The sequence below is a fragment of the Mucor mucedo genome (genome assembly GCF_025094135.1).
Source record: "Mucor mucedo strain NRRL 3635 chromosome Unknown EV154scaffold_134, whole genome shotgun sequence".
NCBI classification, from domain to species: Eukaryota; Fungi; Mucoromycota; class Mucoromycetes; order Mucorales; family Mucoraceae; genus Mucor; species Mucor mucedo.
Genome location: NW_026252418.1, coordinates 5539 through 17623, shown reverse-complemented (window position 1 = coordinate 17623; position 12085 = coordinate 5539). Strand labels below are relative to the sequence as shown.

The 12085-nt window shown below is 36.5% G+C and overlaps 1 protein-coding gene across 1 annotated transcript; it reads right to left on the bottom strand.

The window, feature by feature from the left end:
* Positions 1-1942: 1942 nt before the first annotated feature.
* Positions 1943-2920, bottom strand: EV154DRAFT_53956 (uncharacterized protein). The gene has a single exon (XM_051604350.1). It carries the CDS (start codon positions 2717-2719, stop codon positions 2054-2056), a length of 666 nt encoding a protein of 221 aa, XP_051452789.1. The 5' UTR covers positions 2720-2920; the 3' UTR covers positions 1943-2053.
* Between the last annotated feature and the right edge of the window lie 9165 nt (positions 2921-12085).

Here is a 12085-nt window from a genome sequence, read left to right as displayed (position 1 = left end):
CTGTAAGGAGTAAGCACAAATGGATGAAGAGCATATCCGGAATCGCCGAGAAGGTACTCATGGCTTGCAGCATCGCCACATGTGAAATACTTGGCTTCTCTATTAATCATGAAGCTAGCATGCTCTACACATGTGGCATCACACATCGATCCTGCTTGTCCTGATTGGAAACCCAAAATGATCTTTCGTTCATCACAAACAACCTGACAGTTCACAGAATAGAACCCCTTTCTATTGTAATAGGATTCGGGGCAGTTGGTAGGCTTTTGAGAAAGGCGAAAATGGGTGCCATCGATGTATCCAATACAATTACGAAAAAAGTGCTGCTTTTTGATGGCTTCAGCTGCTCTTTCTCTTTGTTCCTTGTTAGGCCAGCTCATCAAGTGTTTAAGGTTGTCGGTGATTGCCTTAAAACAGCGGTTGGTGTAGTCAGTGACAGAGCCTTTGCTGATTCCAAACAAAGTTGCAATCTGCTCAATGCTGTTACCAGTTCCATCGTGACTTAATCGTCTCAAGGTTACTGCAAGTTGAACGTGAACATCCCTTTGAGGAATGAAACTCTGGTTGTTGAAGACTGCGTGACCTTCAATCAAGCGAAGGAGCTTTAAGAACGAGTCCTTATTCATTCTACAAATCTTAACAAACTCTTCGTCATTCCACTCGAGGAAATACTCGCGATACTGGTCCAGTTTAGGAATGCCAGGTCCACTGTTGAGAACACGTTTCGTTTCTAATCCACTCAAGAGTTCGTGCATCTCTTCCGCTTCTTCTTCATTTTCAATGATAACATTGTGCTTAAGCAAAGACTTCATCTCGTTCAAAGTTTGTTGTCTAATAGATTGTTTGGGCATTTTAAAAGTTGAAAATAAAAGAGAATATTTATGAAAAATGGTTTAAAGTGAAAAGGGGAAGCTGGAGCTGTATTTGGCTTATGACGAGTTTTCCCAGCCTAAAAAGATTCCCGGAACTTTGAAATAAAATTCCCGCGATTTTTGAAAAAATTTAATGTTTGGCACCCCCTAATGTCAAATTTGGATTCAAAAACGAACGCAGATATTTGTTCAGAGTGGTCATACTTATCGCCTAGATGCATCTGGAATAGAATCTTTTTGTTAATGTTAGATTGATTACCATCCGCCGTTTCGACTGCTTGATTGGTAACTGGAGTTATTTCAAGTGCATGGGAAAGAAGTTTTGGATGAGCATAACATGTGCTTGCACCACTATCAATAAGTACTGTGAAATGTGATCCTCCAACCATAGCCTGGTACAACGGTAACGTTGGTGAGGCGTTCTGAAGATTATTGAGAAAGGATATATCGCATTCGGGAAAATCCATAGCAGCGCATTCGGATAATGAAGACAAATAGCGAGATGGATCTTGACTACCAGAAGGTGTCAGATCAATTAAATCTTTATTATTGTGCAACGGGTCATATTGATCCAAAATAGCATTAAAGGATTGATTAGAGTTAGTATTGTTATGATTATTACGAAAATTATATGAAGTACGACTATTAATATTATTCTCATTGTTACGATAGTTATTGTATCCAGTAGTACCGTAGTTATTATTGTAACCGGTACGACCATTATTATGTCTATTATTGGAACGCTGATAACAATCACGGGCAAAATGACCTGTCTTATCACATACAAAACAGCGTAGTCGGTTGTTGGGAGTATTACGAGAGTTATTGCGCTGATTATACGAATGATTAGGTCCTGGTTGTTGACGATGTAAAGCATTCAATAGTTCCGTATTTTGTCTTTGCAATTGTTGAATCATATTAATACTGGTGTCCATGGGATCATCAATGTATGTTGAAGAGGTGGGAACAGCCCTGGTAGTTTGACCATACATCGTAGCTGATTCAAAAGCAGTTGCACATTGGTAAGCTGCTTCAAGATCGACTGGATCTTGCATTAAAACATGTGCGCGAGCACGGTCTTTTAATCCACGAATGAATTTGTCAATAGCCTCATCGTCAGTAATGGAGACTTCAAGTAAAATATCTTGAAAATCGTGAATATAATCTTGAATGTGATGGGTTTATTTAAGATCAAATAATCTATCACGGGCAGACTGGGCAGCAAACTGTGGCTTAAATTCAGCATCGATAGCAGATTTAAACACGGTCCAACTATTTAAATTGTGGTTGATACGTTGGGTGGCACGAGCGTACCATAATTGTGCTCTCCCAGTCAGGAGGGTCACACCGTATTCAGTCCATCGAGACTCGTCGAAATTGTTGAATTGTAAGTATCGCTCAACAGAAACATACCAATTATCAATGACTGATACAGAACGAGTGCCATCGTATGTGGGTGGTGTAGGAATACGAATATTATTTGCTGGTTTGTTGTTGTTATTATAAATGAAATTTAAAATATTGGCCAATTCATCTCGACTGACTGTATTCTGTGTATGGGACAATAAATTGGGGTGGCTATCCATATTAGATGTAGATGGTTCAGTATTATTATTCATATACAGTTTTTTAAATTCTTTAGTTAGTTTTGATGCGTGTTGTTTAACTGTTAAATATTCCACTGAAGTTAAAATTCTGTAGTTGCTATCTGTGTTCTCGTTGACTGTATATCCTTGATTGATTAAAAATTCCTTGAAATCTGCTTGTTGTTCCTTCTTGATAAGTGTCAATGCTTGTTTTATTATATACTTCTGTAATTTATTTCCTATGCTTTCCACTGATGACATTCACGTAATACTTTCTGCTTATAAATTTTTTTTTTTTAAAAAAAAAATATAGCGTAACTTTTTCAGAGCTGGTGCTACCAATTGTCGTGATCGTTCTTAGTTATAAGTTAATTATGAATAGAAGATAAAAGATGCTTTATTATATTTTAGGATTTGTGATTAATTTATATTATTGAAAGTAGTACAAAAGATAGTACGACACATATGTCGTGGCTTCGGTCACAGAAGTAGTTTAATATTTAAAATAGTGTTCACTAAAATATAATAAAATCATCTTTTGATCTCCTAAATAATCTTTGATATATTCGGTCGTTACATAACAATAGAGACTTTAGGGGACTAGATTTTCACTAATTTTTACACTTTTTTTTTTTTTGGTAATAAATATTGATGTCATCGTAGATTTGCACTTTCCTAATAAAGCGTAACATATAATCCAATAACGTCAGATATTTATGAATCTGCGACTTAAATATAATGATAACATGAACTCATGGCATTACTCTTTTTTTCTTCTCAAATAATCTTTAAAACAATACATAAAAATGTCTGAATATATCATTAACATGTGGAGAAATAATTTAACCAGTGCCTACAACCGGCCTCGTGAAGTAGAGGAGCAGACTCTAGAAGAATTCGAAGACGAATATGAGGACGAATATGAGGACGAATATGAGGACGAATATGAGGACGATTTCGAGGACGGTTTCGAGGAAGATATGCCATCCACGATGTACAATGATGGTCAACGTCTAGATATCCAGTGTGATAGTTGCGAGAATAGATTTTAAAAGAGAAAAATAATAAAATACTTTGAGACTGCTTATAAGTTTTATTAAGAGTGAAAGTAGATTAAAAGATTGAGAGGGTTCTATTCTAACTATCAGTTTGCATATTTATATATGTTAAGAGAAATCGGATTATGAATTTAGTTTGATGGATAAGTTACACAGCACTAAAATAGTGCTTGTAGTTGGATATGATATAATGTATAAGAAAATAGTTCGTGTTGTGATGTAATAATGTATGGGGTGATGAAGTGAGATTTACTTTTAATATTGTTTTATGGTGTGATTAGTAACAACAGTAGGTGGATCACCACATCCAGTCCCTCACTGACGAGATGAGTATCCATCTATTTAGATTTACGTATCAGCAAATACAATCGGTAGTGATCAGCATGCATCTTACTGAGAGGATTACCTGTCGTGCAAATACATCCCAACAATTTTATTGGGATACCATCGAGGCATTTGCTATAATGCTTCGTAGACTTGCCTATCCGTCTCGATTGATTGATCTTGAACTCCTTTTTGGTATAAGCTACTCGACTATTTGTACGATATTCAACGAAATGATTGTATTATTGTATTCGAAGTACAACGAAGGTATACGTCTTACAAGAAATCATTTGCGACCTTACAACTTGAGACGATTCAGCGAAGCTATCATCCAGAAAGGCTCGCCTTATACTGAGGTCGTTGGATTTATAGATGGAACTTTGAATGCTGTGTGTAGACCTGGTGAAAATCAAGGTAGTGTATACAACGGTCATGTGAGAGGGCACGGGTTGAAATACCAAGCAGTTGTAACTCCTGACGGTATCACTGTTAGCTTGTGCGGACCATTTGCTGGGGCGATTCATGACATGAACATGTTGGATAGCTCAGATATCATTAGCGAATTGGATGAAATCTTGGACTGTGAAGATATTGGCGATAAATTCTACGCTCTGTATGGTGATCCCGCATATCGGCCATCATGTTGCCTTATTAGACCTTTTTTGACTGGCTTGGCTCTAACAGATAATCAACGTACAACAAACGAAATGATGTCCTCAGTCAGGGAATGTGTGGAGTCGGAGTTTGGGCATGTCGCAACTCTGTTTGCTTTCGTCGGATATAGACCATGACAAAAGGTGTTTCTAAGTCGCGTTGGAATGTTCTATGTTGTTTCAACCCCTTTGAAAAATATACATACCTGTATTAATAATGGAAATCAAACCAGCTTTTACTTTGGACTATCACCTCCTACGTTACAACAATATATCGACAGTATAACTAATATTTAATAAATTTATTTTGAGTCGTTTTGTTTAAATTGATACATTTTTTGAGGTATTTGTTGAGGTGGTTTTGGGGGTAAGGATAGACAACCTGCGGAGGGTATTGCGGAGCGTTGGCTTGAGACGATATTGCTTTATTTACAGATGCCAACAAGTTATCTTCAAAGATCTTTTGATTTATCTTGATGTCATCTGCAAATTTCTTTTGGCTTGCCTCTACAGCCGCAATTGTCTCCTCTTTGCCTTTGTTGATCAAACTTTTAACATCGCTCAAAAAAGCACGCTGGTATTGTATCTGCTTTTCCGATTCAGCCAAAGCAAAAGAATACTCATTCTTTCGTGCTTCCTCTACTGCACGCTTTCTATCAAAATGTTTTTGTTGTGTGGGACGTTCCATCTTGTTGTTAGCGTCTTCGATCACAGACATCTCCTCTCTTGCCTCTGGATGCTGAGATATCTGTGGGTGCTTTTCTTTAATCTCACGTTGAGTTGCCTTTATTTTTTTGTTCACTCCTTTTAACGATTGAGAGCATAACTCTGCCTGGGCTTCTCTTTTTTTTATGCGGGCAGAGCTGGCCTGAGCATCTTCTTCATCCTTGTTCGTCTCGACTTCAGTCATCTTAAGTTTAATCGATGGAAATCATTAAAACCTTGTAGCATATCAAATTTTTAAATTAGTTACCTCATCATCCATTGAGCTCAGTCGATTCTCGAGAGTCGTTTCAGAATCATTTGTACCACTGGCAAGTCGATCCGCATTTTTCTTTTCTATTATTTCTTTTCTTGCTTTCTTCAAATAGTTTCTTAATGAAGTCAAACCAAGAGACCTCAAATGAGGGTCTACTTTGTTGACTTCTTGGAGAACTAAATCCCATGCTACTGTTACATTGTTTTTTTTCTTGTCAAAAGGACGATGAGATATGCTGGCCTCAACGGCTGCCAATTTTCTACTTTCTGACCATTGACCACGTTTCTCAGTAGACTTCGACCCAGTCAATTTACCGTCTTGAATAAAATTGATGTTGCTGTCATTGTTGCTATCATTATTGCTGTTTATATTGTTGTCTTTGTTACTGTTGCTACTGCTGTAGCCGAAATTGTTAGGTTCTGTGCTTTGTTGGGACATGTTTTATGTTTATTAAATGATAAAAGTAAGAAAAGACAACTAAAATCATGAAATCATAGACTCATAATAATGCAAAAATCGGTGGTAAAATAATGTAATATTAACAGTTACAATTGGCTTATTTCAAAGACAGATTAGTGAAAGCGTTTTCACTAATAGTGTAAAAATTGATGAAAACTTACACTATCTTGTGCAACATCGGATTTCAAAATCGTGAAATTTACAAATTAGTACAGTGAAAATTAATCCCCTAAAGTTTCTAATAGTTCCTCGATACATACAGTACCTGGGGGTTACTCAAACCTTTGGATCCTTCATTGATTGGATATTGAATTTACAAATTGATATACAGCAGCCAATATATTTCTGATCCAAAGGCTGTTATTAAATATAGCGGCCAATACATTTTGAATCGAAAGGCTGTAATTCAAAATTCTGTAGTTGTCCTTCATATTCCCATTTTAATGTTTGTGTGTGCAATGCCGCATGCAGATCGTAAAGTATGAAGCTTTGACGTTAAAAATTTAGTATAAACTATTGATCATATTTAATAAATTGTCTGTGCAATGGATGGTTAATAAATTCACGAGCTGATGCACAGTTTGCAAACTTTAATAAGAAATATGGCATTACGAATAATCCTCAATATGGAATCTTTATGGGATATATTGTAAAATAGCTTAACATATGCTTTTCTTTCTTTTACCAGTTACTTTTAAATTTACTTATGGTTTAACAATCCAATAAAAACAAAGCTAACAAGAACAAAGGAAAATCTGTGGACAGACAAAGTGCAACGCCTGGAACACAGAATTCAATCACAAGTTTTTTCAGCAGTGGTTCCAATTCTACAAGCCCTGGTCCTTCTCAACGAAATGAGTTATACTACGACGATCAAGACGTAAGTCCTTTTTGTATTTAGCAATTTTTTGTATTAATCCTTCGTTCTTTTAATGACTAAAGTGTACTGTGGAACAAGTTGAAATGCCTGCACCCATTGCTGACGATTTGTTTGAGATCTCCAACCCTGATAACAATGGCCCTTTATTGAAGGACCAAATTTCAATTGAAAGTGATTCAGAAGAAGATGATGGTACTGATGCTGAATTAGAAAGCGAACAATTTCAAGACAGTATTGAAATAAACAGTGTTTTATTTAAGTATTTCGAAAAGGTGCAATCTGATTTGACAAAATCAGCTATCCCACCCCCATATTTGGCAAACACGTTTTGGATCCGTCCCATGGATACTTACTTTGCATTACAACAAAGAACCCCTCTCAACGAATGGTATAAACCTGACATATTTTTATGGCAACCCCATCATCTTTTAGAAAACGGGTTTAGTGATCTTAAATGCACCTCCGATCATTGTTCTGGAAAGATTGGGTCTAAGGGCTATTATAAAGATCCACATGCTAGACGTGCTGTCGGTATCACAAGATATTTATTGCATAATGAAATCTTCACTTTTATTTAAATATACTAACAATATATATATCCTTATATTTAAGATGTTTTTACATCATGTCATACAGATATTCGTGTTATGGATGCAAGAAATCGTTTAGCGTTCATGACCCAGAATTTGTTAAACAGCTTCCTATTGCTTTACAAGAAGCTTTTCTCGTAATTTTAACTCACAAAGGATCTGTATCTCGCCAGGTTGCTGATCTCCTTTGACCTTGTGTCCAAAACTCGGTGGGCCCAAAGCGTTTCTCAAAAATTATTAGGGAGCTACATATGCTTGAGCATGACAGATTGGAGCTGGTTTATCTGAATAGCATGCTCCTTAGAAAAAAAAAGAAAGTAAAGGTGTTTCTGCATTTTTTTCTACACAACCTATTGTATACTCTCCGTTCTTTTCATTTGAAATCAATTGGCCTATGCTGGATATGTGACTACGGCTACTTATTTCAGAACCTTATACACAAGCATCATTGAAAAGTGGAAACTTTATATGAATAAGATGCTTATGTTAACAGGTGGAAAAATTATCCGTGGTGACCATTCCTTTAAAGTAGGTAAGTGATCCATTTAATATATATTGTTAAGTATATGTATGACTAATTGAAACCTTCAATTTTAGTAAACCACATTGCAAAGATTGACAAATCTAGTGCGTTTACAGCACTGTATACAGTAGTGAATGAATACGAAGAAATTCGCTTAATGTCACTTGTGCCATCCAAGTCCCACTCCTATCTCAAATGGTCATTCGATAAGATGATGGAAGCCTATAACATGTATGGCCATGAACAGCCTGCGGGTTTTTTTTACAGATGACGTCCGTGCAGATAGACGTTTTCTTGAAAGTGTCATCCCATCTTTGACTGCAGGCGTTCAAGAGCAAAGATATGGAAATGAATCCAATGCCACTATAGAAACATACACGGAGATGGATTGGCCTGATTCCGTAGAAATTAAATAATTGAGACAATTTTAAGAGATGGACAACTGCATTGCGGACTTAAATAGAAGAATTGAGTTGGACTGTAACAATGTAAAGGCTGTAGGATTTGACTGTGAATGGAATTACAGTGGGGAAAATAACAGCTCGAGCAACGGAATTGATACTATACAAATTGCGTATGGTGAAGAGGTGATCATTCTCCATGTCACCGATATCTGGAATACTTTGCCTGTATCCGTACTAGACCTTTTAAAGAACAAAGATATCTTGGAAGTTGGAAAGCAAGTTTCTGGCGATTTGAAGCGCATTAAAAGGCCATTTACTGGTGTAACTTGTGAGTCGCCTCTGGAACTTGGAATGTTTTGCAAACTCAGAAATTTAATTGTGCATGGCAAACTCAGTTTGTCTGAAATTTTATCAAAAGTACTGGGGTATAGGCTTAACAAAATGAAAGGCTCGGAGACTGGAGTGTACCCTGTTCGTCAGAAGTTCAAAAAAAAAATACGCTGCCATAGATGCTTGGGCATCTTTAAAGATCTACCAAAAAGCTGTATTGATACCAGAAGTTAATACACGTCTTTCTTTCAGGAGTATTGTTGTACCTGGAACCTATGTGAGATTTAGACCGAGGGACACAAATAGTTACGTTGCACTTGGCAGAGTAGATGAGAAAACAGATGAAGACAGGGAACATTTCCATCTAACATCTGAATACTCAGCTGCAAGTCGAGTTATAGTCACCATTTTACATGTATCAGCACCTGGATATATACCCCGTGGAATTGCAAAGACACCTGGCAAAGGTACAAATTATGGTAAACCGTTGGCTTCGTATCTTCCGGTCCCTTTTAAACTGGCACTTTTGAAGGCTGATCTAGAGACAAAATCTGAAGATTATGTAAATTCAATAATCAATGGCACTGGCCCAAAAGTTACCGCGATTACGCAAGACAGCGATATTTTAGAAAATCAAGATGATTCATTAGATCTGCAGGATAATAGATATATTCGTATTTTGGAAGCTATGAGAAATACTTTTGATGATTGTATATCTGGTGCTAATCGGGACAATTTTGAGTACGGCTACCAACACATTATGCCTATAAAAAATTTGAATGCTGCTCCACAAACCAATCGAGTTTTTAGTCGAGTCATAAAAGATGTGTTTCATCTAATGGATCTTATCAAGGCACCATCCAATCATGGCTTAAGTCTTGACTTTTGCAGAAGGTTTAGAGATACCTTGCTAATCCTGGATGCCGAAGACAAAGATCGGGTTGAAAAGGTGTTAATTGAAGAATTAAATACAACTTGGGACGAGAAACGCAAGTGCAACCCTGAGTGGATATAGAAGCGTGTCAAAAGAAATGTCAGAGAGCCGTCAACTTTATTTGCCCAGCTAAAAACATTGTTCATCACTTTCGGTTCGTTGAAATGCTCCGTATCTGGAAGTTGTCTGTTTGATAAGGTTGCGTGGAACCAAGCCGCCAATATTTTGCATTCTGTAAATTTGGGACACATATCTGATCCCCCAGATGTTGTTCTTTACATAACCATGGGGTTAGATAGACATGGTCTTCCAAAATACCATTGTTTACATGGAACAAACTCGCTTGAAGGGGGTATTCAGAGGCATATCATAAAAAATTTTGGGTCATATGGTGCTGGACCTGCTTTAACGGATAGCGCTCTAACAGAATTCCGCATGAGACATAATTTAGACGTAATTGTTAATGAAAAATTTTTGGCCTATATTATGTAGCTAAAATATTAAGCATACTATCATCATTGAGGTTGGTACCGCTAATAGGTATCTTCGTAATTACCGTTCACATTATGATCCTTGGTTGACTCAAATGATACATGAAAAGCGACTTCTGCTAGAACTTCCAACAGAATTTGAACAGATCGCAATTGGATTAAATTCAGCTCAGTACCGTGGATCCGATGAAGGTTTTGGTATATGCCCTTTTCCAAATGATGTGATGGAACAGTTGCGTATTGACAAATGTAAGTTTGTTTTTAACTCGCTCGAAAAACAAAATTGACAATTCTATTTTAGGCCGCAATTGTAACGCCTCAAATAATGACTCAGAATATGATCCAACTATTCCTACCATACAAGACATTTTTTTTTCATACAGTGGCTTCAACATTGCGTGTCAAATTTGCAAAATTTAAATACATTGCTAATTTACAACAAGCATTGTATGCAGTCCTTCCAATCATAACCAACGAGGAAAAGGCCATGTTCCACAAAATGCTACTCGACCATCACTCTCGCTCTCGTTCCATGCCTAATTTCAAAAGTATCGCTATTAATTGGAACTCTCCAATAACAAATGGTAATGAACCTGCAGTAAATGGAACGACTATATTTTATAAGACACCAGAGCATTTGAAACTATATTATAGCCAATGGAAAACGTTTATGGATGTTACTGAGTCCAGAAGTACATTCGAAACCTTACTCAACACCATAAAGTCCACCATCGAAGAAACAAACACGACTGCATGCATACGGGTACAGGTCCCAGAGAGTCCTCACATAATCACTAATGCCTCTGCAGCAGTCCAACACAATTCCTCTCATCGTTCATCTTCAGATGCCAATACAGAAAGTTTAACAAGTCTCATACCCGTCAATTTTTTAAATACTTTAAACGTTGTATACAATCAACCTCACTAACTTATCCCTAATTTCGTATTTAATCCAATGATACCTCAAACAAAATGCTAATTCAAATTGTCTTTCAAATCAACAACAACAGCAACAACAACAGCAACAACAACAAGTTACTATTGTGGAAAAACGGTTTGTTTGACACGGAAAAATAAAAGATAAAAAAACAGGAGGAATAAGATTAATATTGCTTGTAGGCTTTTTTATTCTTATTAAAAGTAAGTCCCTCTTTCATCTCTGAAAGAAAGGGGGGTATTTATAGTTATTTAAAGCGTGGGTAAAATTATGGGCTCGTTTGTGTTCACTTGGTATTATTGGCTGTATTTACTAATGACTGATGAGACGTATCAGTGTAGCCAATCTATTATTCGAAATGGGATCTTCTATTGGAATATCTAGTAACCCTGAGTTGTAAATGTATAACTCAGGATATTTTTTATGCTATTGTTTTTTATGAGTGTTATGATATTATGTACCTGTCGATCAAGGATCGATGGAATGATTTTATATGCGATTTTATATGTTAAATAGTGCGATTTTAGTACAACTATTTCTCCTCCAATTTTTTATACCCCATATAATTACAGATCTGTAAGTTCTCCTACTGTAAGAGTAATCACCATCAGCAAGACTATTTTATACTAATTTTACTATCTAATTTAGGAACAGACATATCGGTCAATTCAGCCAGCACAATTAACAACAGTACAAAATGATCCTCGTATAAAACGTGCCAAAAGAGTAAGGGTCTGTCAAATTTGGAAGCGCGAGCAGTGCCCAGGGAATATGAACAGAACAAAATGTACAAATATTTAAGTCAATCTAGGCTATGGATCAAAATATTATATCACACATGCAAGTAACCTATCGACTTATGCTTTCAAATTCATGCCTTTAATTTATGCTTCTTACAATACCTTATGCTTTAAACCCCAATGCCTTCAACCTTTTTGTTAACAGTTGAATAAATATCATTCATGCAATTATTATTAAATAGAACGAGGCTTTTTCAAAGCGCAGCGTACCGAACCATAGTGCAGGTCAAGAATTTATCGCAGCGCAGCGAAGGTCAAATTTTTT